The sequence below is a fragment of the Ischnura elegans genome, chromosome 4, assembly GCF_921293095.1.
Source record: "Ischnura elegans chromosome 4, ioIscEleg1.1, whole genome shotgun sequence".
Classification (NCBI taxonomy): Eukaryota; Metazoa; Arthropoda; class Insecta; order Odonata; family Coenagrionidae; genus Ischnura; species Ischnura elegans.
In genome coordinates, this window is record NC_060249.1 from 110,235,006 (window position 1) to 110,262,966 (window position 27,961).

General features: G+C 37.5%; 2 protein-coding genes and 1 long non-coding RNA gene across 5 annotated transcripts in view; 1 reads left to right on the forward strand and 2 right to left on the reverse strand.

Moving 5' to 3' along the window:
- Nucleotides 1-981, reverse strand: part of LOC124157885 (U4/U6.U5 tri-snRNP-associated protein 1) — a 35,643-nt gene extending 34,662 nt beyond the window's left edge. The window contains exons 1-2 of one of the 2 annotated variants that reach the window (XM_046532954.1): nt 710-797; nt 199-261 (exon numbers count right to left, since the gene is read on the reverse strand). Coding sequence is in view for 1 of the 2 variants with exons in the window: in XM_046532953.1 (XP_046388909.1) it covers nt 710-914 (205 nt within the window). In the remaining variant the exon portion in view is untranslated. Of the gene's footprint in view, nt 1-198; nt 262-709 lie in introns of both variants that reach the window. The other variant, XM_046532953.1, reaches the window with a different exon arrangement.
- Nucleotides 982-1,988: 1,007 nt separating this feature from the next.
- LOC124157887 lies at nt 1,989-27,916 on the forward strand. Of its 2 annotated transcripts, XR_006864662.1 has the most exons (4): nt 1,989-2,092; nt 2,300-2,523; nt 19,136-19,272; nt 26,961-27,916. It is a non-coding gene; the product is annotated as an uncharacterized LOC124157887 (long non-coding RNA). The 2 variants fall into 2 exon arrangements; XR_006864663.1 differs by lacking the exons at nt 19,136-19,272; nt 26,961-27,916 and adding an exon at nt 14,962-15,048.
- LOC124157886 overlaps nt 10,034-27,961 on the reverse strand; it is a 320,618-nt gene continuing 302,690 nt past the window's right edge. The window contains exons 5-7 of the mRNA XM_046532955.1: nt 16,318-16,584; nt 14,991-15,183; nt 10,034-12,657 (exon numbers count right to left, since the gene is read on the reverse strand). Of these exons, the coding sequence (XP_046388911.1) occupies nt 12,386-12,657; nt 14,991-15,183; nt 16,318-16,584 (732 nt within the window). The 3' untranslated portion in view covers nt 10,034-12,385. The remainder of the gene's footprint in view (nt 12,658-14,990; nt 15,184-16,317; nt 16,585-27,961) is intronic.

A 27,961-nucleotide genomic window follows, 5' to 3' on the forward strand; every position in this document is an offset into this window, starting at 1 on the left:
ACAAACATTCGGAACACGCTCCGGCAAAAACGATGCGACAACCAAAGAGGCCAGACTTTTAACCAAGTCGAGACACACCACTAATATTTCATCGATTAGTTAAAATTACATATGGATAAACAACTTAAACAGAGTTCACGTCTTGGGAGTCAAAATTGCCTAGGCATTTTGAAACAAATAACTCCAAGTATACTATACCTTCATAGCGATACACGGGCTTCCCGTATTGTCACAGCAATCTTCTGTGATGATATTTTTAGTCTGAAAATGGACAAAGAAGCAGGCAAAATTACAGAATTTTTCCACAACATCCCACGGACATAAGTGGATAACTCATCCATCGCAATATAGTGGCGCATAAATGAGAGTAATCGCTAAAATTTGACGCAGAAGGAAGCCACTTATGTCCAGTGGAATGAAATATTGTTTAAGTACAACACACACTGAAAGACAGATAACTGGCTAATACATTAAAATGGTGTAAATCCATCAGATTAGCCAGTTAAGTCATATTAAATTCATACGAAACAATGTGAACCAATACTGTACCATTAAAACCGTCAGAACATCGATAACAGCTTATCAATAGAACCTGAACCACCCATTTCCGAGGAAGATAAGAAATGAGCAACGACGTGATCTATGTCTAAATACAGCCGATGACAATTATTGGGGCTATTACCAGAGAAAAATAAATAAATTAACTTACCTTCGACACTTGATTCACGCTTGAGCGTCGCCTTCTCGATGTAAAGATCGCCATTCTTCTCCTTCAACGATTTGTCTTTCTTGCGATCTTTATGGTGTTTCTTGTGATGCCGGTGTTTCTCTTTAACTTTTTCTGGAGTATGTGATCTACTCCGATGCTTTTTCTTCTTTGAATCTCGAGACTTGTGTTTTTTAGAGGAACCCATTTCTCTCACGAAAACACAGAATTAGCCGTAAACAAAACGAAATGGAGGAAATGGAGTCCTTTAATAATTGACAAACGAAAACCGATGTAGTTTTATTTGAACAAAGGTGCGGTCCTATAAACGCTGGCAATGCTCCCAAGCAGTCCGTAGTTCGCTACTACTCGCTCTTGAGCGCTACCAGTTCAGTGGTGAGCCGCGAAGTTTGAATGGAGATCCGAATGTTCCAACTGTTCATACGCGTCACGCTATAACGCCTTAATAATGCTAGCGCAAGTGCAAAAAACTTAAGTCATTAATTTACCTAAAAAATTTATTTTACATGTACAGTAGTAGAAAAAAATTAACACAAAGCTCATTGGCGTCTGTAAGGGGCCACTTACGGAACTAATTGAAGACGTCCGACTTCCCTTATACCGGGGAAATAATCATCCCTGTCGCATTAACGTCAACGCGCAAAATATCCAGCAACGAATTCTTCCTCATATTCCGAAGCTTCCGAAGTATGCTTTGCATACATCTAACCTAGGAGTTTACACTCGTCAGGACATCTGTGGAAACGGCCGATATATTAGGAATTTTTACTGCACAAGGGTTCAATCGTTCCGGTGGTGTTGCGGGTAAAATATCATGCGACGAATCTGACGTTCTACCAAAGATTGTTATGATGGTTTTTGTCAGTGACGGAAGCACGAATATTACAGAAGAGGATCCTTATTATCCAAGGTCTTATTATCCTCGGTGTTGTCAACCACCGCGCATTTTTGTGGGTTTACAAAAGTCGTCACTAGCGTACTAACGGACAAAGTGACAAAGAGTTTGTCGGGGTAATAAGGTATAATTAGGGCTGTTAGTCGGAGATTATATACATGATGATGTTTTATAGCAAATTCATTATTTTTAAAAGCTATACCTTGCAATTGAAAACAATATATTGCAAAATATTGATGAAAAGTGGATCGCATTGTACTCATCACAGCGCCGTGGACTTTTTTAAAACCGATTAAAGTGCGACCGAAGTGGCAACGGAAATCAGCATAATTAGCATTTGTTTGGATTGTATCGACGTATCGAGCATCTTCTATGCAGTCCTCTCGAGTCCTCTTGGGCGGAAGATTTGTTACTGCATTTATAGTTTGGACACATTTCTTATCTTAAAACTTCGCAAGACTTAGTACGAGGTCCGAAGGATATTGCATCGCCATTGAATTCTTACACGCTTATATATTTGTTGAAATAAACTCTTATCTTGCGTAACCATTAGGGCGGTTGACTGTCGACTAACTTTTCTGTTGGCGGTCGACTTACTTATCTGCGTCGCCCAACCCCGATTATCTATTGCCTGCATGAGCGATGTTTCTAGGCCTACTCTTCCTCCCTCATTTCAGGGGCAAATTCCTCGGAAGATCCGCAGAGCTGAGTGAAGGCAGAATATCTACGAATGGAGCATGATTACTTCGGATTCGTACCTGCTATCACTTCAAAATCAATTTCACCAGTCACTTCCTCAATGATTGGGGCAAGACGTCCGAAACAACATTGTCAGCCCCCGTTATATGATGGATATCCCTTATAAATTGACCTATCTGGTCAAGGCAGTGGAATTGCCAAGGTGAGCTCTTGTCTGAATTTTGCCTGAATGCAAAGGTTCAGATTTTGAGGTCAGTGAAAGTGATGAAAGTCTGCCTTTTTAACATATATTTGAAGAAGCGTACTGCTTGGTAAAATGCTCATAAGTCTCTGTAGTGTGGACTGTATTTATTTTCTGAGGCATTTAGTTTCATAGAAAAGAAACCCAATGGTTTCCAGTCGGTGTCCGTAAATTGGTGCAGACTGCCACGAGGCATCGGTGAAGAAGTCTAAGGGTAGGGATGGTACAGGGTGGGTTAGGAGGGTGAAGTTGATGAGGGCATCTCTACCCTTTTGGAATGAGAGGTGCAATTCAGGCATCCATTTAGTCTTGCCTTGCACTTTACCCTGTAATAAGTCTTTCAAGGATTCCTAACATGAGGTCTTTTTGGACAGAAAATGTCTATTGAAGTGAATCATACCCAAAAATTGGCATATTTGTTTTTTCCCTGCAGGCTTGAGAAATTTGTGGATGGCACTGACCTCTTTCTTTGAAGGCATCTTGCCATCAAAAATTACACTATACCCTAAAAATTTCCTTTGCAGGGCATCAAAAGTGAACTCATATGTATTAATTACAATACCATAGCCTCTAAGCCAAAGGAAAAGTTTGAATTGATGGTGGTCATGCTCATTCTCATCATTATAGAGGCGACTAAAATGTCTGTGAGATAAGATTATGTGTAGTCAAGGTCTCTGAGCCCCTCATCAATGTATCTTTGAAATGTCTGAGCTGCATTGTGGATTCCAAAAGACATGAAAGGAAATTTAAATAGGGCAAAAGGCATGGTAATGGCTGTTTTGGGTATGTCTACTGGGCTAATCGATATTTGGCAGTAAGCTCTAAGTAAATATATGGTCAAAAAAACTTAGGTGCCACTCAGGAAAGAGGATGAGTCCTGCACATGAGGGATGAGTATAGCAATCTCGTGTAGTGTGAGCATTTAAAGCATGGTAGTTGCCACTGGTCTGCCACTTGATACCTTTCTTCAGTACATACAAGATGAAGAGCTCAGTGGTGCAGCAGGGGTGGGTTTTGGGGGATAAACCCCTCCCCCCCCAGAGCTTGGAGAAGTTTTTAAGTTAAATCCATTTTACTTATTTGGATTAATATTACTTACAGAAAAGTGTATAGATTAATAAAATATTCCTCCGAAAGCCGTAAAACTCATCATTTTGAACCATTAATCTTAAAATTTTTCTGGCGGGCCCCAGTACCTTCCGCTTACCCTAGCGGGTATTCCATACCTCCCAGTATAAGTTGCACCTAAAACCCCCCCTAGCCTTAATTCCTAGCGCACCCCTGGAAGAGCTGGCCACTGGCTGCTCTCCAAACTGGGTGGTCCTCATCAGCATCATTAACACAAATTCCCTCTTGGCTGCATTGAGCTTGTCTGATGTCAAGCTTTGAGATTTACAGGAAATGGGCTACCTGGAGGTAATGTGGATTAAGTGCACAGTGTAGCAGGGGCGCAGATAGGAATTAAGGTTGGTGGGGGTTGAGGTGCAACTAATGCCGGGGTGTGTGGGGGTATGGTATACCCACCAGGATAAGTGGCAGGTGCAAGATTAATAAATTGCAGAATTTTAAGATAAATTGTTCAAAATCGTGAGTTTTATGGCTTTCTGAGTGATATTTTATTAATCCTTACACTATTCTATTAGTAATATCAATCCAATTAAGTAAAATGGATTAAACTTAAAGATTTCTCTTAGCTGTGAGCAGTGGCGGATACAGATGGGGGGCGCGCGCCCCCCCCTTGCGGGTCCGTCTGTATTGCCGAACATTGCAAAACCACAATTGTAACTTTTTATATCATGAGATGGCATTGTCTTTTACATGTTTATTATCACTTTAAATAAATTTTCATATATGTACTTGGCCTGTGACTTGATCATCTTTTATTACGATAAAAGTAAATACAACTCAAGATATGTTGCGCCCCCCCTTGAGTTTTTTCTGTATCCGCCACTGGCTGTGAGGGGGGTTTTATCCCCCAAAACCCCCCCTTGCTGCGCTGTCTACCCAGGCATTCCTGCTGTGTAAGTTATCTCCGGTAAAAGATAAGGAAGGCAATGGTCAGAAACCACTCTCACAACCTGCCTGGGGTGTTTTCTTGGACTTAGGATCAGGGGGAGATGCACTTGTGAGTCAGTCTCCATCCCAAAACCCCTCTGTTACCAGCAGACTTTGGGGTCATGGGGGCCCGGTGACATAGGGCATGAACCACTGTGGCTTTTTTGGGGCTGGAAGCGGGATCCATGTTGGCAATGGTGATGGTGTGCGGCAACAGAGGGGGTGCCTACTTGCTAGGTGAGCACCTCATTCTGGCAATTAGGGAGACTATTATTTGTGAATAGCCAGCAGCCCAGTTTTTGGAGGTGGGGGAAATTACATTGAGTGAAGGGGGAGGTGTTGCATGAGGGACCACTTCATTTATGTGGTCTGCTAAGGATCCAAGGGTGTTAGGGGTGGATCATTGCGCGCGACTAAAATATTGTGCAAATGACTTGGAAGTCGTGAAAGATGCAGCAATTTAAAATAATTGTCTGTGACAGAATTACCCACAAAATCTTTTAAATGGCCAAAAATTGTGAGGGTTTCCTATCCCCTATGTCTTCATGCTCCAAAAGGAGTTTAAGTACAAACTGCGATGTCGAGAGTCTTTTTAATAAATTCACCCGTTTAGGGGTTAAACTTATAAGTGGCAGGGGGCATGATATGATGTCCAATGCACGATGTGTGTGGTGCTTTCCTGGCACAAGACTTCCTGTACCTTTGTGCAGTGGCGGATCCAGAATAGGGACAAGAGGGGGTTAAGTGGGGGTCAACCTATCAGCAGTAGTAGTGGTCTGAAAAAAATTACAGTTGTACCTAGTGTAAATTGTGTACCTAACCCAGATACTACTGCCCTTGTGTCCATGTGGGGACCTAGGGTGACCTTAGCCAGGTGATGGCGCTTTGAACTAGAAACTATGCCAGAAAGTACAATAGCTTGGGCACCAATTCTAGTGGAGGGAATCAAGGCTCTCATGTAAGGTGGTCCTCAAAGGAAATAACGCAGATGGGAGATATATGTCCCATTCACTTCTGAAGTCCATACCCATAGCTCTGAGAAAAGTATTGCATGATCAAAGAACTCTTTTGATTGGATTTGACTATAAAGATGTTGTATTTTTGAATATACAAGACAATTAATACCACATTTCATTTGGAAGCTCGTTGCTAGTTTCATCATGAATCAAGTTCCATAATCCCTCTGAGTTCATGAGGGAAATCAATAGGTACTAAGAAAAAACTTGATTATAATATTTCTGCGACTGCTGGGGAGGAAATATCCTCTACTACTAGTGCTTCAGGGATCCTTGATACCACGCACATATATCGATTTTAACATATACTTCTTCCTTGAATTAGTTACTGGTAGTGGTCCACTTAGGCAGATTGAGGGGGAGAGGGCACGGGGGCATGTGCCCCCCCAGATGCTTAAAAAATAGACACAATTTTTAATATAGTTATCATTACCTTCGTTTCATTTCATTTGATGAAATTCCTAATTGGATTCTAAATGAATGTTTTGATGCTTTCAAAGTCCCTCTTCTCCACTTGATTAATGATTCTTTGCATCTGGGAATTTTTCCAAGTCCCCTTAAAATCTCCAAAGTAATTCCTCTCTACAAGAAAAAAGGAAATCCTCAGGATATTAATTCTTATCGCCCAATTAGCATTCAAAATCAGTTCTCTAAGTTGTTTGAAAAGATATTTTACAAACGTTTAATTACATTTCTAGAATCAACAAACCTTTTATCCAGTAGTCAACATGGCTATCGCCAGCACAGATCTACTACCTCAGCCACTGCTGATGTAATCGACAATATTCTTTCTTCCCTTGATAAAGAATTATCAACAATTGGTTTGATGTTTGATTTCAGTAAAGCATTTGACAATGTCAACCATGATCTGCTATTATGTAAACTTAATCACCTTGGCGTGAGAGGAATTTCTAACCAGTGGGTCAAATCTTATCTTCAGGACAGGCTTCAGTCTGTAGTAGTGTCCCATCATGGTGACAAATGCAGATCGGAATTGAACAAGGTTTCTTGTGGTGTACCCCAGGGATCTATCCTTGGCCCAATTCTTTTTGTTGCTTATATCAATGACCTCCCCAGTAGGCTAGCTATAGTAGAAGGAGCTACACCAGTCCTTTATGCAGATGATACAAATATCATAGTGTCTGCCTGTAACCTTGACCGCGCCATTTCCAATGGTAAGCTTATTTCTAATCACTTATCTGAATGGTGCTCTCAGAACCAACTAACCCTGAACATCAGCAAGTCTCAGGTTGTTCATTTTGGTTACAAAAGGAATCCCTGCAATAACGTTTCAATTGATGTTAATGGCTCAGTCATACCCCAAGTTAGCAATGTAAAGTTTCTCGGAACTCACCTCGATTCGGGCTTGAGTTGGGAAACACATGTTAATCACTTGTTGAGTAAATTAAGTTCTACTTGTTACTTAATTAGGTTCATAAGAGATACTGTTTCACCTAATGTACTCATTTCTTTGTACTATGGGGAATTCTATTCCAATGTACTATTCAGTATCCTTTTCTGGGGCACTTCCCATCATGCAACAAATATTTTTAAAATACAAAAAAGAGCTGTTCGTCTAATGGCTAAAGAGCCCTACAATGCCCCATGCCGACCTATTTTTAGAAAACTAAATATTCTCCCTATTCCTTGTATCTATATTCTATCTGCTGTTATCTACATCCATAGAAACCTGTCATCTTTTTCTAAAAATCGAGACTTTCACCATCATTTCACAAGAACCCATAATGACTTGCATGTAGATTATGCCCGGACCACAAAATGTTTACATGGATTGAGAAGGATGGGAATTCTACTACACAATCATCTACCATTATCTTTTAAATCGCTGAATGACATATCTTTTAAAAGACAAGTGAAAGATCTTCTGCTTAATAAGCTGTATTACAATGTCAATGAGTTTTTAGCTGATCCCTTGTAATGTTTTACTTTGATTTAATGTTAATTATTGTTTTGTTTGGAGTTGGAATGCTGTCTGCTTTGTAAATAGTTTCTACTATTATTATTCTTGACGTGCCTTATATTGTGTACAAACCTTGTAACTCAATCACTGGGCAAATAAATATATTATTATTATTATTATTATTTTGTGTTAAAAGGAGCCTCAATCATTTAATTTCAAATTAATAAATTTCATATTAAAATAAAGAGAATATTTCATACAGTAATTATTGTACATACATACATATCTTGTTTTCTGAAGTTTGAGAAGATAATTTGCCTGTGAGATCCTTATGCCCCCCAAAAAAAAATCTTGGATCTAACCTTGGTGGTCCACAAGTATTGAAGTTGATTCAATTGAAAGCCTCTGAAATTGGCAGAACCAGAGTTAGTGGTGCCTTCTTCCCTCTTCCTATGAGAGCGACACGGACAACATAATATTATAGCTCCATTATATTTCCAGGTCTGACAGAAATGATCAATTAAGAGAGATATTCTGCCAAACTGATAGATGTGCGAATTCGTTTTTCCCTCGAACCATAAAGGAGTTTTAATAAATGATAATCGTAATTTTGTATTTCCTTTTTATGTGTTAACGGCTGGTGTCCTAATACCCCCTGCCACTTGTCTTTTAGGCAGCTTGCCCCCGAAGTATGTAGATGTAGATGAAGATGAACATGTCCAGCTCTTCCTCATTCCTCCTCCTATGCAGTATCTTCACCTTCTCCATTCTTCGCCACACCCACATTTTGAATGCCTCCAATCTTCTCTTGTCCTCCTTCCTAAGTGTCCACATTTCTGCATGGTAAAGAGCTACTCCTGATCAAACTCTTCTCTAACCTCTTCCTTAAACTCTTACAAAGCAATCCTTTCATAAGCTCCTTCCTGTTCATGATTGCCTCCTTTGATAATGCAATTTTCTTAATTAAAAATGTCCCAATTTTTGGGAAACCTATACAAATGGACATTTTACAAACATTTTATTGAAATTACGAAAACTGTCAGAGATATTGAAGCATGAATTTTGGTGAATTGAGAACCATATGAAAAGTTTTTGATGATATGTGACTTCTGAGATACTGTTTCCCTCATCAGCGTAGAAGGGAAAAATTAGGGATGAACCATCTGGACACATAGAAATGATTAAAGAAAAGACATGCGAGAGAGGACATTTTTCGCTAGCAGATGAGTTCATATTTTTCATTTCATTTAATTTCATTTATTTACGGAATAACCCATTGGCATTTTATCACATATAATTTCATTATTGATAGACAATAGAAAATAATGAACACACATACAATAAACCCATTAAAAATAAATAAAAAATCTATGCAGAACTGTGCAACAATGAATAAAATTGTCGGTGGATACAATAATATAAAATTTAAGGTATAAATATATTTGTAGTAGAATTTTTAGATTGAGTTCATCTTTGCCACAAGTGACTTTGAAATCTTGATAGAGACATAGAGAAATCACAACTTTGACTGAGTTTATTAAAATTCTTCATTATTCTGGATAGCGGGTAGTTGAAGGCATACTTTGTTCTGTGGTAATTAACAATAAACGGTTGTGGACTTCTAGATCTATGGCAGGGTGCATTAAAATTTACTAGAGAAAGAAAAAAGGAACAATCAATATAAGAATTAATAATTTTGTAGAGGAATAGGGCATCGATGAAAGAACATCTGTCAGATAAGATTGCAGGTTTCAGATTTAAAAAGGATAGAAGATATGAAGTATTGTAATCAGACTTTGATATTCCTAATTTGTATTTAATAAATTTGAGAAATTTATTTTGGACATGTTCAAGCTGGATTGAGACTGTATTGTAATAAGGTGACCAATTAACAACAGAGCATTCTCCAATATCACACTATTCATTTCCAATAAATATCACTCGACTCATAATGAACTGTTGGCAATAAATCCTTAATGCCCATACATTTAGAGTGATATATATTTGGGAAAGAGTCTTTCAAGGCATGAACTTATCACAGAAATTAAAGGAAATTTTGCAGCCGCTACACGAAAGTACACCAGTGCTGGGCAACATATTAAATGTTTCTCATTTCAAGTCCCCCATCAAATCGCTCACTGAGCATTCACCATCCAGGGGGAATGGATTGCTCAGTGAGCACTGATGTCACAGTCTGTTCACTGATCAAGCAGCGATCACTCCCCCTGGATGCACCCATTGCCAATACATATAGAAATGTAAGAGCTTATACATATGTTCTGATGGATGCATGGTTTGGAAATAAGAGACCTTGGGAAGTCACTCCTTACTGTGGGTCACCCACAAATGCTTAAGGAGGTGCTGTGGTAACCTCCTTTGTCCTTACTTTTTGATTTTGCATCCATTCCAGTCGATGAATTTATTTCAAAGCAATATGGGACTCCAGAGAGGTATCTCAAATAAGGTTGGAATAAAAACATTTTCTATATAAAATAGTGCTTTAATAAAATTGTACATAAAGTAGCATAGGCATCATTAATCCTTTGAATTTAATTTGCAATTTAATCACACATTTGCCAACAGTTATAATCAGGTTTCACATTGATCTTCAATGTAGCGTTTGAAAAGCGATTAGATCAACATTCTAGGAAACAAGTTTTAATCTTTTAGGCAAAAACCATATATACACAACATCCTTTTACATTATACACTCACATGTTTGCTTAAATCAAGTTTTATTTCTTCACTCCCTGGAAAAGGGTAATGATTAGTCCTTGAAAAAAACCAATGAAAGCAGTGAGCAGTAAATCCCTTGAAATATAATCAGTTATAGCAGAAGTACATTTGTGTGGCAGGGTACCCAATACTTATTGGGGAGAAGTTCGAAAATTTTTTCAGCCAATTTTGATTTTACTTCAAAAACTTGCTTACCATCAGTAAATTAAATGTTAGGTACCTATTATCTTTAGCTTTAATTTGTTATATCACATAGGTAATTACCATTATTGCTATGACCTTATAGCTAGTCACTGAATTCACTCCGTAGGAACTGAACTTTTTCTTAACCCTTAGCTTTGCATGGATAGCCCAATTATCTCACTTGAACCAAAACCCGACCTACTCTATGATTAGATGTTTCCTACATGGTTGGGTGATGAGAACGGAATGCAAATATTAATGTATCAATTGTCTCCTGGGTGTTTTTAATTCTCAACAGTTAATCCAGATACTGCGGTGCATAAAATGGCATAATAACGTAAACAAGAGATTACAAAAATATTAGAATGTCCTTAGCCTCCAGCACATGATGTAATATGAAGTGATGAAAGTTCAATATCTAATGGGAAAGGAGGGAGAGACGAAGAAGTGGAAACAAAGATGAGTGGTGAAATAGACACATCTGTTACAGGTAGATACTCACTAATGTGGACAGTAACCTGCAGTAAATGTTATAATGGAAATAAAAATACAATCAGTTTTACTGCTTAAATTATCAGCAGTCAGAGCCAGAGAGCTTTCAAAGAGTTCTTACAGAAACTAAAATGACTGACTATTTGAAAAATAATGATATATTTTTTCGTTCAATTGTATTAGGCTCAACTATGGGGAAGTTAAAACACGAAAAAGAAAAGGAGACTTCGTTGATTTCCACGATACGAAATAAATCAACGAAGTGTCCTTTTCTTTTTCATGATATATTTTGTTTTTTTCACTCAGTTTAAGTACTTAAACCTCAAACTGAAAGCTTGAATTTTTTATTTTTCAAACATTTATATTCCTCTTCTCTCCATCATAAGCCCATATTGCAGATAATTCTGTATAACTGCATCATGCAAGAAACATATAGTTTGTAGTGCTTGCACATTTATAAAATTGTTATTTTTTAAAATTTTTGCTGAGGATAAGGAATTCCGCGCTCCATGATGTCATATTTTCTGTCAATAATATATTTTTACCACATGGATTTTATCCTTGTATCATACTTTCATGAAATCATAATCATTTGCCCCAAACATTCTCTTTTATAACATGTAGGTACCCTGCAAACACATCAGTCCTATTGTAATTTGTGACAAAAAAATCGTTATTTTGCTTGATGTTGTATCCAGTCAAGTATTAAAGTCAAAATGATTAATAGCCAAAAAAATGTTGCCACTTAGCATGTCATTCTTCCAGATTCAACTTTTCATTTTAAAATATCGGAGTTGTCACTAATGTAAAGCTCATTGTCAACAGATACACTGTAGTATGTATATTAAATAACAATTAAAGTATAATTGACCATGTTTTTGCATTATTGATTCAAGTTTCAACCATATAAACTTTGCTTATTGCTAGTCAATAAAGAGCTCACTCACAAAATTATGCTAAAGCTATTTCCTTTTCCTGAATGCTTGCCTCATTCTTTCAAAATCAGAGGAAATATGGTCATTTACCACATTTTTAGACACCTACAAGAATATTGACCAATGTATTACAAAAGGGATTACAACCCCGTTTAACATTACTTAAGAAGACAAGGGATTTTTTTGTTGTTAGCATTTGTAGTTTTTTTTATTCCAGTTGTATAAAAATGGAGCATTGTTTAATTTTAGTCTCTATATTAGGCCAAAGACAAGACTTCTGTTGTTAATGTATACTTAGTTATACCTATAGTTGATGTATATCTTTTTTTATTTTTTATGATTATTAGCTTGAGAAAGGGAAGGGTTGTCAAGATCAGGAATAACTTGAAAAATATTCTGGAAGATGGGCTTGGGCAGGGCCCAGAGATGAAAGCAAACCAAGGTGTATGCAACCTTGTACCTAATTTTTTGCTTAACATCTACAGTCATCGGCAATGGCAGCCTTGTGTAAGAATGCAGCTAATAAATATTGATAGCTGTCCATGACTTCTAAGAAACCAATGAATAGCTTTAGCGGAAAATGAGGAGGGGAGCAGATGACACATTTCTTTGAAAAGAGGTAGCGTTGAGGCAAAAGCTAGGAGAAATGAATGATCATGGTGAGGAGCACCATTATATGCCAGCTCCTCCCTCTCTTGTTCAGTAATTGTGGGCTCCTCTTCCTCCGTGACACTCTTCACTGGAACAATAATATCAACTGTAAAAAATGAGGAAGACATTAGATTGGACATTGGATTCATATAATTTTCATTAAAACAGCATGAAAATGTCTATTCAAGTACCAAAGATTTACACCAAACCAAAAGTCAAATTTACACCAAAATAAATATTAATAATGCACCACTAACCACAAAATAAAATTTAATTTTACTCAGTATTCTACGTAAGTGGTATGTCTAATGGCTAGTATCGATGAATGATGATGGAGAGAGGCTGTCCTTTGGGCCAGCCATGGTAAAATACACACTACCATGAATATTAAGTGTGGATGTCACCAGGAAGAGTTCTTTTAGGCGTGGGCAGTGAAAGGCCACCATAGGATTTCAACCCTGGCACTTGAGGGCTGGATGTGAGCAAACTTGAATGTTTCCATCTGGAAGGTCTGTTAATCATATGTAATTAACTCAAGGAAGAAGCACTCCTGTGTAAGACACAAACCTCGCTTTTAAGCCTTGAAGTTCGAGAACAATATTTTGGATTTCTTTGTTAATCTTATCACTAGAGGCTGAAGATTGTGGTATGCACTCTCAGCAAATTTCTAAGCAAACCTCTTCTCTCTCATTATTATTAGTGACTATTAACAGTCTCCTGTGCCTTCCCGTGAAAGAGCCCTTCCCCAAGGTGTCCATTATCCCTAAACCATAGTTGATATATCCCACAGGATATCTTCTCTCCGCTACCATTCATACTACCACTTTAGCCTTGGGAAACATCAAAATGTTGTACCATGAAACGAGAAGACTGCTATCAGAGATAATCTAATGATATTGAACAGAAGATATCTGCCATTAATTTAATGGTTACAGGAGTATGTATTCAAAAGTTTGTCCATTGTATTCAACATTTTCAATTCCATGAATTTTCCAGAATTTGTATTTCAGTCCTTTATGCAAATGAAGTTACTGTGAAATACCTGAAAAATGACTCAAACATGGGCCAAAAATCACATTAACAAATTCTGCATGGAGCACGTCAATTGACGTGCCTGGGTGGGCTGGGAGCTCTTTCTCTGCCTCCGTACGTGACTAATATCCACTTCCGAGTCTTACGATCATGTGAATGGCCTTCAGCAAGCTGCCCTCTTTCGACCCGTGTGCACCGTTTGTAAATAGCAATATTTGAACGGAATTTATGGTGCGAAAACCTCTCTCTATTTTTCTTTCTTATTCTAGCGGCCAATTCTGATGACTTTCATGAAAATTGGGCCCGCATTGAATGTGTTAAGATGAATACCAAATGAATTTCAAAATCCAAATTTAGTGGTACTTTCCCCAAGGATGCCACTTCACATTTGTTTAATGCGTACTTCTGCTGAAAGGAAGCGTCACCTGTGGGATAGCAATCTTGGAGGGCACCTATGTTTCTCTTCCCCAAAAAGGTTCTGTTATTCTGGGTTGGTGCCTTACTCCCAAGGGTCAGTGTCCCTTAGAAGGCTAGCCTTTCTGATAGTGTACCTAAGTGAGTCTGTCATGCCTGTTCATTGTACATCCACTCAATGAGGGTCCTCTGCAATTCAATGCCACATTTTGTGTGCCTTCATTTATTCATAATTCTATTTTACTGAGCATTTATTGTTTATCATTCATCAGAGGAATCAATGTGAGCTCAGCTATCATAGAATTGAGAACAAAAACCATCATTCAGGCAACCTCTAATGAGGCTGAAACAACACCCTCACCCTTGAATAATCTGCACACTTAAATATATGAGAAAGTAATTTTGTGAAAAATTGGTGAGCAATGGCTCAGTTCTACTGGTTTTACTGAATTCAGCAAAGAATAATAATTCAGGAACCACCAATGCATTACATTTTTTCTGTGTGCCTATGCTATTTATGATGCATTCATGGTTTTTGCCTTTCTTTGGAAATATGATCAACTAAATTTCATTATTTCACATATGGAGCTTAAATCTCATGCATAGGTGCACCCAGCGAGGGGATAGAGGGGGCAGCTGCCCCCTCCTAGAAGTAAAAATTGCAAATTTCTTTCGGAAAATAATATTTTTTCAAGCAAATAATTTTAAAAACTGATGAGGAGGTATTACAGCTTCCTCAAGACATTGGTTTCATTCACCTTTTCCATGCTTAAATCTTACCCATAACTTGAACAGCCATGGCTTGCCTCCCCGGTTTTGATCCTGGATACGTCCTTGATATCATGCTTCAGTTATTTGTACTATTTTTGGAATGCATTTCAAGACTTCCTTCAATAATCATAATATTTATCATTTAAATAACTTGTAAGATTGTAAACTAATCAAAATCCTTGATTTTGTACAGATACTGATGTGAAAGCTATTACCACTTACCATCTACTGAAGTCATGCGGTGGTCTTCATATTCATGTTCCTTGGCGCCAGCACCAAGGAAACCAGGGATGGTTGCCATACATATCAAAGTAATACGGCCACCTATGACCATGCCATCTTCGGATGTTTTCATGCTAGAGCTGGCCTCTATTTCTTCACTCTCTATTGCCTCCAGAGCATTTTCTTCAGTTATCTAGGGAGAAATAAATGGAAAACTTTTTGTTCTATATATTCATGGTTAGATGGTTACAGAAAAAGGCATCACTGTTGACAAAAAATAGACCAATAAATTTGGCTGATAGCTTGTAGTACATATTTGTGAGGACTTCCTGATGTCTCTTAAATGCGAGGTTTTTGACCAACCCTGAGGGCAGTGATGAACTAACCATATTGGAAGTGTGGCAGTAGGTTTGTTGGGTGCATAGAAGCATCTTTCACTGAATAATTTTGTTAATATCAGCCAGATCAGCCTTGGGGTGATAAATTAAAGGGAGAGGAAATATTAAGTGAAACAAACATACCCATCACAAAATATTGTTTTGAGGAACACGATACCATGAAGTTGAAAAGAAGAAAATGTGTTCTCCAGGAGCAATAATCTTTTGATTTAGGCAATAAAAATAATGGGAAACCACCCTATTGAAGCTATTTGGCAACATTTCAGGATGAAATTCTGTTTTGAATGTAAGAGTGTCAAACATCTTAACCATGTGGCCATGTCTTGACCCACTACTGCTCCGTAGTCTGTGGGGGAGGTCCGGGGGGAAGGCGGGGTCCGGACCCCCCAAAAATATAAAAACACAATTATTTTTCTACATAAAAGAAAAAATATTAAAAAATCATGAATTTACAAAATATTTCTTAGACAAATGAAATTTTTTCTATTACGAAAAGTGTTAAAATTAGTTTTAAACCCATTAATTAGTACCCTGTTTATGAAACAGTTTTCCCCTGTTTTTGGACCCCCTGCGAACGAAATTCCTGGCTACGCCACTGCTTTAACTATTCATGAGGAGCAGCATTTACCAAAATAAACTGGTTGAACCATTAAATATATGTTCTTATATAAACTATTCTTTGGCTGTGATTTACCAATGTTTTATTTGAGTTGAGATGCTCATCAATAAAATTTTCATCTACGTATTTTTTAAGGAGGATACCCTTGGTTTCCAAAGTATGGTAAAGAAGTTATCCCTGCTACGTACACTAAACGTGAAGAACAGAATTAGTATCAAACAGAGTTAGTATCCTTTTAAAAAGCCATTCCTTTTTGGAAATATGTATATCTTATGGGGTTTTCAACCTCTTGAATATAATTATCTTTTACCTGGTAGGAGAGTTGCACTGTTGATGAAGCAGGAGCTAGGACAACTGCTGGTAAGACTGCTGGCTCATGCTCAAGGTCATCTAGACCATCTCCATCAGTCAATCCTTGCATATCACCATCATTTGGTAAGGCAGAATTCTCTTCCTCCGAATGAACTCTGTATTGATGATGATGGAGGTTATGGTGGTGGCCATGATGTCCATTATTTCGGTGGTGATATGGATGAGCCCATTGTCCACGGAAAAATTTTACGAATTTCTCACTGATCTGCAGAAAAAAATAAAAAGAGTCTTATATTCAGAAACTCAAACAACTGAAAAAAATTAATTGTAAGTTTAATTAAGTTTTGGGGAGAGACAGTTCTGAAGTGATGGGGAGGATATCCAAAAAAAGCAGTTTTAGGAACTGCTGCGACAATCAAGAGTATCTTCTTTTTATCTTTATCTTCTATTTTAAATTAAATTTTTTAAAGCTTTTTAATAAGTCATTTCAAATGAGGTGTGCCATTCTAAACAAGATATCTGCTCTCGTAGCGATGATTTTCTTCTATTATTTTCATCTTAGGATTTTCTTAAATTCTTGAGTATTTGTCTTGTGGGAAAAGATACTTCTTTTACATGCAGTACTTTGATAGCCCATCAGAATAGAGGGGAAAGCCCAAATGGACAAAAAAAGGGATAGAAATCCCCCATGTTCATTTAAAAGAAAAATTTCCATTGGTTTTTGTTTCATATTTACCTCCCATGTCTCTGAAAAACTACATAGTTGTTTTGAGTTGGAGATTGGTTAGAACAAAGGATGATAGTTAAGAGGGAGTAATGGAGTGTTGGGAAGCAGACTAAGGAAGTGATGGGGAGAACATTGGTGTAGCCAGGGGATGGGTCCGGGGGGTCCGAACCACCCTCGAAATATAAAAATAAATTATTTTCCTTCATAAAGGAAATTACAATATTGAAAAATAATGATTTTTCTCAAAATATTTCTACAGTAAATTAAGTTTTTTCGATTACGAAAAGTGTTAAAATTAGTTTAAAACCCTTTACTTAGTACCCTGATTTTAAAAAAATTTCCTTTATAGTTTTGGACTCCCCCGAACGAAATTCCTGGCTACGCCACTGGGGGAGAATATTAAAAAAAGCAGATTTAGGTTCTACTGGTAATCTAGACTGCACTGTATCTACCTTTTTCAATTAAAAATTTTAAAGCTTTTTCATAAGTCATCCCAAATGAGGTGTAGCATTCAAAAAAAGATACCTTCTATCATAGAAATGATTTCCTTCTATTGTTTTCTTGGAAAGCCACCTAGTCACGTTAGTTAAATGTAAAAATTTATGGCATCCATCAACGATTAAAATGAGTTAAATACATTAAGGAAGACATATACATGGTATTTGATAGATTATTGAGGTCGAAATATGTTGCTACTATCTTCTGATATTTTAAGGAAGGCTAAGTGGTCCTAACATTGAAGGAATGGCCCAAGTAAATTTTTACTTTCCCCTTCCTGATATGTGCTACACAAATGAGATGGAGGTTCAAGTATCGAACCATCAAATGCTAGTTGGCCGGAAGCTATTTAGCCATTTAAATATTTCCTTTCGTTTCGCCGAGATAAAAGCTAGTTTTGATACGTGAATGCTCTTATTTGTTGAAAGGAAGTTTTTTTCCCCTGAAAATGTGAACTTCACCGCCTTTTCCAATTGAGAAATGTTCCCGATTCGCCCTGCTTTGCCTCATCTCAGTGGTACCGTTCAAAAGCCTACGTCCCCTTTGATCTCGGCTTCGCTGCACCTCAAAACTCTTCGGTGGGTGAAAATCGAAAAGCGTTTATGGCTCTAAAAATATTTTCCCGTCAAAGATTCCAGGAGTCTGATGAAAAGGTGATTAAAAAGAAGAACTTAGAGGGCTCCATTTTACTATCGGAACTTAGCTGTTAGCTGGGTTTCTTTGAATTGACAAACGCGCCTCTCAAAGGTCTCTCTGTCGTCAACTTCAGCCTTGATGAAATACCCAAATTGTCCTTTTTTCCGCGCCCTTCATGTCTGCGGCATAACCGCGGTAGAAATCAGGTGTTACTACCGCGATAGAAAAAAAGTTGCGGAATTCCACCGCAAGGGGTGGCGATTTTCTTGGGGTACCCGTGTCCTTGAAGCCCCATTTTTTCCCATCTGTGCTTCTGGGTATTTCTCGAATGCGCCTACGTTTTCGAAAAAATTAGGTCTAAAGGGCAGGTATACAGTTCGCGCATTTTATGCCCAAGGTCCGCAAGTTACTACCGTTTCAGAGTGTTTCACGACACAATTTTCCTTTTCTTGGGGCTTCTGTCAAAGAGGATACTAAACATTGTAATAATAAATGGTCATTTTATCTCACTCGATGATATTAATCCTCAAACCTTCGCTTTAGCCTTTGGTATAAAATGCGAGAGCCACCAACTACCTTCTAAATCTATTTTTTGTTGAAATTTTAGTAGATACAAGCATTACTCCACGAATTGACAAAGGAAAAACGGGGCGATATGGTGGGAAAAATTTGAGACCGCTCTATTTCAGAATAATCTTCGTTACGCTTTTGTGTAGCTCACGGATTTAGTAGAGAGGTGAGGAGGTAGAGACTTTTCTTAGTGGAAAAGTAATTTTTACTGATAAACCGTAGACAAGAGGACCGTCTTTGAATTTTTATGTATTGCTTCCCAAGTCCACCCTCATCATTCGTACCAGTTGGTGTATGACTACATAATTTTTGACCTTTAAGTACAATTTAGCCTCTAATTCATTAGATTAGTGGTTTTTAAAAACATATTTATATTATTTTTCAGGTACTTTGATGCGCTCAAGATGGTTCTTAATGTCTTCAGATTAACAGATTTCAAGAGTTCATATTTCGGAGGTCCGTTCATTGAATCTTAAGCCTTGGGGGAGCTTCGTTAATTACGGGATATTTCAGAAGCTTGAGGTAAGTGATATAGTAGTTTTTTCTGGTATTATCCGTCATTTTCCTCTTTAATATCTGATTTCATTTAGTAAATGTAATTGTTTAATATAAACGTGATTCTCGTAGTTTTAGAGCGTATTCAAATTCTTCAAGCGTTAATGGGTTAAAAAAGGTTGGGATGAGGGATAATTGCTTTTTCGGAAGATGTCTTGTGTTATTTAAGTGGAGTTCCTATTGAAATTACTGCTTAAAAAGCCTCTTTTCGTAAAAACCAATTTCATATGTATATTTAATAAGTAGATAGTTAGGGCCGCGGGCTCACGGATGACGCGAAATAGTGGGGTTCGGGCAGAGAAGGGCATCGTCCTCATTCATCCCATTGAAATCAGAAGTTGCGACTCACATTTAAATGGACAGCGTAAGTGCCCATTGGACACTGCCCGATTCGTAAAATTATTTTCACCTTGATCCCTATAGTGACTCCTTTCTAATTTTTAGCGTCGCCCATAATTATATCTGGAGAAGATTTAAAGATTTTCCCACATTTTTCCGTAGACTTTCCCACATTTATTTGCAACCTCTCTTTCCTCTCAGTTCAGTTTTTACTTAATATAAATTCACAGTGTCATTGCACGAAAATATCATTCGCCTTGACCTTGGTCCTGGTCAAGGCGAATGATTTTTCTCAGCGGAGTTTTCGCACAATTTACGGGTGGCTCTTTCTCTGTTGAAAATTTGTAATGCTGGATTGTCGAACCCTCGAGTAGAAATGTTATAGTTATCTGTTACAGCAGTAATCAAAGAATCCATTTATTGTTATTCAATGTTTCAGCTATTTTGAGCATGTATTAAATGTCTGTTTCCATTTAAATTTTATATTACGTTTTCATTTTCTTTTATTTAATAACTAAGTACTCAAAATATCATGTAAGTTATGTTTTTGTTGCTTATAAGGGTATAAACCCAGTGCATTGAATAAATCTCTTCTCGTCTCTCCTTTCCCCTCTTAAATAGCTTGTACCTACACAGGTTATTCAACGAGTTTCCCATCTCCGTAATTCAGGGTCTTTTTGTTCTCCTGCATTCCACCGAAAAAATAGGTCGATAATAGGTTGTAGTGGTGTGGCGCTTCGATTACTCAGCCGTTTTATATTTAGCCAGTTCCACTTTTGCTAATTCCCTTGCGAGGAGCGCTCCATTATCCACTGGAAGACAAAAATAATAATTCGATATCCGTTTTCCAGTTCACCTCAATTTTGTAAGCGACTAGCAAATAATTAAGCAAACATATCCCAATAAATGAGGTCAACGGAGGTCAAGCTTAATCACCTGCACCAGAGGAAAGACTACGCTTAAAACCTTTGCTTGCACGTAAAAATCAGTTATTTGAAAGGCATCAACTCCGTTAAGAAAATTAATTGAATCAATTTTCTCGGAGAAAACTGATTCGTTAAGCGGCCACATTTCGACATTTTCTCAACTCTTTTGACTTATTTTTTGATTTAAGTTGTTCTCAGTTTAAAAAATAGCTTTAAACCGAGTGATACAAATATCAAAGAATTTAAACGACAATTATTGAAGGAAAATATTGGCTTGGTAGTTAAATATAAAGCAGATAAATTTTTGCTTTTTCACTGCAAGGAGTAAAATAGATCATGCTATCGGGAGAATGAAAATAGATAGTCAGTTGAAAAATATGTATAAATTATTTATCGCAATATATAAACTATGAGCTGATAGCTGTATACAGTTACGTTATTTCATATCTCAATGGAAGAAAGAGAAATTAAACCTGTTCCACTAATTATTCATTCAGCTAAAATGACGACTTAGAACTACTCTAATTACTAAATTACCTAATCCTAAAAACTCACGAATTGCACTTAAATTTTAAGCAATACATAGCCCACTCCTAAAAAAACTTAAATAAATTAAGAGACTTAAGCATGTGGATGAAATGGGGAATGTGCCATCAAAATGAGGCAATATGTAGGAATTTATTTATCTCGTCATTGAGTTGTGACATTCGAGCTGTCTTTTCAACTTTCATCAATTTGAAATCACTCAAACACCGTCTGATACGACATCTTTTCCTGAATAGATTTAATTTTGCGACTCAATGTCATCTCTGGGGTTGGTATGCCTGCTGATAGAAATGCTCTTATTTTATAATTGTGGGGCAGTATGACGTAATCTAAATTTCATCGAAGTGATCACTCTCAAGTCCTCTATTTTTAGACGGAAAATTTCAATATTTCTCGTCATTAAAGTGCCAAAGAGCTCCGACAAGCATGCATTTCAATACCTTTGTGCCGCGTTGCGACTGGAATGCCTAGAAATATCCTTAATATCAATGCATTCAGGTATGTCCGATACTCTTTTTATGCATCTGCCGTATCTCGAGAGCAAGCGTGAATCCATTGAAATTGCCCACCCCTTCGTTGTGGGGTTGCTTTCAAGGACGTACGGGCTTTAGTGCATGGGGGCATGACGTCTGGCTGACAGACGACCTTCACCACTCCTACCAAAAAATGGCCTCGAAGACAGCCATCCATAAACAATCCCCATGTTCTTTACGACAATTTCCTGTGCTCGACTTCATGATAACCCACGTATACTGTGAGAGTTCGGTGGAAAATTGAGTAAAACTCGAACAACTTCCCAGAATAGTTTCTTCTCATGCAACACTCTACTGGGAGAGTGTTAACTTTAAGATTGTATTTCGGGGGTATATAGAAAAATTGGACTTTTTCCTGGCAATACTGTGCCTATAATTTCCTCCCAATGATTTATGTGGATTGGATTGCATGTGTCGTGCCGTATCTTATAATTAGTGTCAATTTGGGAGTTTATGGAAAAATTCCCACCGATTTCGCGATATTATATTTCATTAGTGTTTCTGACACCTTCCCATTGTTAACACCATTGGCGTCGTCAGCATCAACACTTTGGGGAGAGGGGGAACAAATGGGGTTATATTAGATTTTTTAACACAATTTAGGGGGGGGGGCAAAACTGACTTTTCAAGTATTGGGGGGACGCGTCCTCCATGTCCCCTATGGCGGCGACGCCCGTGGTTAACACAAATAATTAGGGTTCGTGCCGTGAACAAGGGCAGCTGACGCATTCCATATCATAAATAGGTAATTATTAATGCTCAATAGAAGTCAATAGTCGTTATTTTTATTTTTATTTTGCTAGCTTAGCACGAGAGTGTTGTATTATTATGCAATCTTATTTAAAGTCTATTGCTGTTTTCCCATGTGAGAATAAAATGTACCTATTTTTGATTTATTTCCAAACTCAATGTTTATAAACGACTTGCGTGTCTTGGACGGGGCCAGATGATAAACGAGGGTATTTAGTATTCTTTCCTGTATTCTCTTGAATTGTTGTACTAAAGATGGTGAACCAATTCGCAGTGATAAAGTAATTAAATTTTACTTCCCCATTGGTAAAATATAGCGATCAAAACCCGAGTAATTTCTATTAGTTAGGAAAATTATATTATTATATTTAAAATATATTATTTAGGCTATTTATCTTAGTTTAAATCATATGCTAAATAGCAGAGATACTTGTCGCCCTATGATTATATGGCATGCTTGGAGGAATATTGTTTTAAAAAAAGTAAATAATTAGCCTACATAGATGTGCTATTTATTTGTCAGTCACTGGGTTCCCCAGATTTGTCACGGATGTTCATAGTTCGAATATAGATCGTTGGAAAGACTATTGTGAACTGTTTGGGTTTAAACGTTCCTCTGCTTCGACTCAATGTGGTGCCATTTTAACACCGACGGTCTTCTCCATCTGTTCTTTAAGAATGACATGCACTAGATAAAGACAGCAGGGCAGACTTTTCGAAGAAAATTTCCTCGAGATGTTTCGATAAAAAGGTTCCATGGAAATATGGCGGATAGTGAGCAACCCTTTAACTTGGAGTCTGAATTGGAAAAGATGTCGTGTTGACCTAAATATCAATCACGTGAAATTTTTTCTTTTTTTATGGGGGTTTTCGGAGTGGCAAGCCCTTCGATGTAACATACGTAATTCAAAATACGAATTCCTATCGCATCTTTGGGTGAACGTTTCATGGTCATATTCGCAAGAGGAGTCGATTGAATTTATTTAATTTATTCTTAGTAAGATGCCGTCCTGATTTAGCCATCTCTCGGAAATTCCAACTGTGATAATAGGGTAGTTTCCTTCATTAAAGAAACCGAACGGCATTGATGGCGATTTGTTACCCACCATTACTGTATTCATAATATACAAATTATTTCGTTTTAGAAATACCGGTTTAGACGAATGGCAATATTCCATTTTTATCCTCATTTGAAAAGGGCCAGATTGGCGCCCATGCGATGCCACTCCACGTGACGTCACAGGGACCTAGTTTCTATAGGAGAAGATAGGAGTTATACATCGTCTGAGATTACCAATGCATGCATGAGGCGCAGAGCTCAGGGAAACATGTCTTAATAATCACCTATTAAAACTGGCTAAGTTCGGAAAGTTTTCTTCGTTTGATAAGGTATTAATAAACCTTTTTTAAGCCAAGCGCTACCAGCCAGCAAGGTACTCAGCTACCCGCTAGCATCCTGCGTCCTATCAGCGCTCAGAGCCTCGATCAAGGTCACCTCACAAGGCGGGAGGGGGAACCAGAAATACGTCACACGGAGAGATTTCCATTCCCGTCGCGTTTTCGCGCGCTTGAAAATTTTCACTTTTCATTTAATCGCGAAAAATAGATATCGTCATTTAAAAATCTAAAAGCGTGAAATACGTACTCCAGGAGTAATAATCTTCCGATATAGGCAATAAAAAAATAATAGGAAACCACCCTATTGCTTTGATTTTAGAAATCAATTCTTTTACATTAAAAGAACTCTGTTTAATTGCAATTCATTATAAATTAACGAATTTTCCAGTAGCGTGCGTCCTGAAGGCTGGAAAATAGTGGTAAATCCACTAACCTTATTTATTTTAATATTAGTGCTTGTAGTATGAAAAATAACATCACAGTTTTTTTTAACAGGAATAGTATTAAGAGCGAATTATAGGAGTTGATATTGAATTTACTATAACGTAATGGCTTAAGATGACGATGATCAATTTTATCACGGTTGCAATGAACCGGGGATTTTCTGTGTTTAAAGCGAACTCGTAGAATGTGTAAACTTAAAAAGGACTCGTAGAACCCGAACATTTTTGGAATGCGCTTGTTAGCGTAGATTTTGTTCGACTAATAGTGTCCGAGCATTATAAAGTGAATGCCAAATTACCAAAGTTTCCCCCAAAGTCTTTAAAAGATTCAATAAATTCCCGAGTTCATTTTCATTCCATTTTTTCAGCATTTAATTTTTCGACTCTGATAATGCAGATTTAGAGCTAAACTCAGCTCTTCTTGAATAGTGAATACATGTTTTGGTGAGACCATTCCTTAATAGAAAATAATGAAGTCTAATTCTTTAGCAAATCGCGATGAAATACGCGGACCTGTGCTCTTTAAAAATGTACCTTTTACTCTATTTCCAAGCCTCCCAAGGGCATTGTCTCCGCTTTATTGCGACTGCTTGACCTCCGAAGTGGTCTCAACATCATTTCGACGGCTTCTCGCGGAGAAATTAAATGAAGGAACTGGGGCGAGAGCACCTTGATTCCTTTATTCCGTCCTCTTCATATAATTTTTTTTTCTCCTCAGACAAGTGATTCTTGGCAGCGAAGCAAAGAAGGCGCACGCTCAATTGCATTTGTACTTATTTCGCGACTCATGATAAAAAAATGGAGCTAGAAATGGTTTCCATTGTATTCTTTGGTAATTACCGCACCTCATGGTTCACAACCATGAGTTCCGAGTTCATTTCATACTACATAAATCGGGACGTGGAAGTAATTGTACCAAAAGGATTAAATAGAATCTCACTCATATAGGATGCCCATGTGTGGCATATTTATTGCCATTAATTATGCAGTAATTTTTGCTATTTTAAAGAATTATTTTCACAGTGGAGGCTCTTTTTCACTATTAAAATCTTTCTATTTTTTCGGAGAATTTCTTATGCTGTATTACTTAGTTGGATGTATTCATTGGGCCCAATACGCTTAAATACGTCAGAAAAGGTTAGTTATGTTTTTAGGGTATTTAATGCATCCTTTATTTATCTTCAACGCCCCGAAAACAGCGCATTTAAGCCTCTAAAGCGGGGAAATTTAACGACCAACTACTCAGGCAATCATAAAAACCCATACCTCGGCTGGGAGCTTACTACTTAGGTAGGAGTCGAACTCGCGACCTTCGGTTTGGCTGGCGAGGACTTTACTCCGCCACCACCGAGGTCGGTGATGTCTTTTCTTATGATGCCCTTCGGTGGACTTTATATTTTTCATTAATGCTCAATATGTGCCAGCTTCGTTAAAACGAATTTTAAATACTGGCGGATTATTACCGTGAGGGTTGCGAGTCCGAAGAAACCTCGTTGATATATTTAAACCTAAATAACGCCTTACTAAAACCTACTTGTAGATGCCGGAAACTTGGACGTTGAAGGAGCATGAGAATAGTCTTCGAAATAAGGCTTAGGAGGAAGGTGATAAAGATAATATAGATGGTAAACAGAAACGAAGAAGTGCTAGATGTGGTGGGAGTGGAAAATTCTTCGACAGATATTGAGGCAAGGGATTATGTGCATGAATGAAGCGTTTAGCGAGGAAAATTGATTGGCTGAAAGTTGTCCTTTAAGGAAGGCTGTTGGGTGTGCGAGGAAGGGGGAGGAAAGGAACTTGGCTCATAAATGGAATGAGTTATAATTGACCTTATGCTGAGTTGAAGAAAAAGATAACTGTGGGAAGGGGACAAAGGGGATTTTCAAAATATACCATAAAACCCTGTCAAATGGATTAATTATTTGGTGATAATGACTTGTTTTTAAGAATATCAAGGCTTGCGTGTGCTCTTAACAAGGTCATAGTTTAATCGATTTTCTGACATGAAAATAAAATAAGTTTAATTTTAGTATGGTGCGTTTTATTTTTTTAATAAACCTTTCAGCGAGAATGGAGAATGTTTCCATAATCTAAATATCTTCAATATAAATGCATTAAAGATCTATTAATTTATTCTCATACTCCATTTTCATGCTCCACGTAATCTTTTTTGTGTCTACTTCTGCGCTTGATATTTAATTTGATGCGATGAGGAAGAGATAGAGCATGTCGCTATATTTCGGAACCACGGCCTTTACAATTATGGCTCAATTTCAAACTGCTATCCCAGGCAAAATCGAATTTAGCATTTTTATCTTCATCAGGAAATCAGAATCTCACATGATAGGAGGAGGGAGGTAAATTGGGGCTTAACATATAGAATTTCAATAGTATAAGCATCTTTCCTTATTCAAGCATGGAATCCCTTTGACAATTCTAAAAGAAATTTCACCAAAATAGGAAACAGTAATTCATTTTTTGTCACATTGTTAGGCCATTACATTAATTTAGGGTGTTCGTTTTTTCTAGTCATCACTACGGTTTACAATGCCCTCAAACTTGATGAACATCCTGTAAAGTATAGAATGGCAATATTTAGCATTTTTTTTTGATAATTTTTCACTTATCTTGAAATATAATTTTGTAATGTAGGTACTCTAGAAATTTTATTTTGTATTGTAATCTTCTGGTTTTGACGTACGGATAATGTTCTGTTTCAGGTATCTTTAACTGTTGTACCAATGGGCTCACTTAAACGGAAATTAATGGGTATACCGACGAATCTGGCTAGGGTTGGGACAAGTTAAGTGGAAGATGTGGTGATTTTTATCCAACACTGCCATTGCACCAGAAAAGGTTAACGGATGGTGAGCATCGTTTCGCGAAGGCCATTACGATCCCATTTCGGACCCGCAGAATGGTAGTGGCGTTCCTGAAAATCTCAGGGATAGGACTGCCATTAACGATAAAGGGTGCCGTTCCCGAATAAAAAATAACTGGCTGTAGTATTCTTTGCTCGGTGTGAGGCCATTGTAATTTAATATAATGGACGGTTGGGTGCGAGCTTTGGGTGGGAAGTTTTTCAGCAGTGCTGGTAGGAGAGGAGACACATTAGAAGGCGACAAAGGAAAAAAATGGGTCTGGTTTTCTATTGTAGATGGTGTAATAGATGTAATAATAAGATTATTTAATTTCTTAAGCTTCTTTGATACACGTAGATAAAGTTTGTTCTTGATCCTGGTAAATTAGTACTAAGTTATCTCGCGACTTCATGGATGAGAAATGTTATGTAGTAGGGACTCTAGCGTGTAAATTTATGCGTACCTATCACTATTGCGGCTTAACCTGAGTTGCTCTTTGATTAATCAACCCTTCTAACTCCTGTACGTTGCTTGCTTATTAATTGTTTTTCAATCATTTCTCAAACATGTGTGCAGCTTAGGTTGATCAATATTCGAAGGACTACGTGTACTTTTAAACGAGTAGTGAATGCTATCCCGTTCTTCCTAAGTGTACTGTCATCTTTCAGCATCACCTTTTTCTGACTTTTAAAAATCTCCTTCACTTAAGTTACTCTTCCAGTTTTAGTCCTTACTTCGGCGTTTGTTGGGTTGAGTTTAGAATTGGCGAAATTCATTAACTTATTTTTATTCAATCTATAATTCCCTGCTCCAATCATTTATATTTTTATTTGAGGCCAGTTTCGAAGTACTCATAGCTG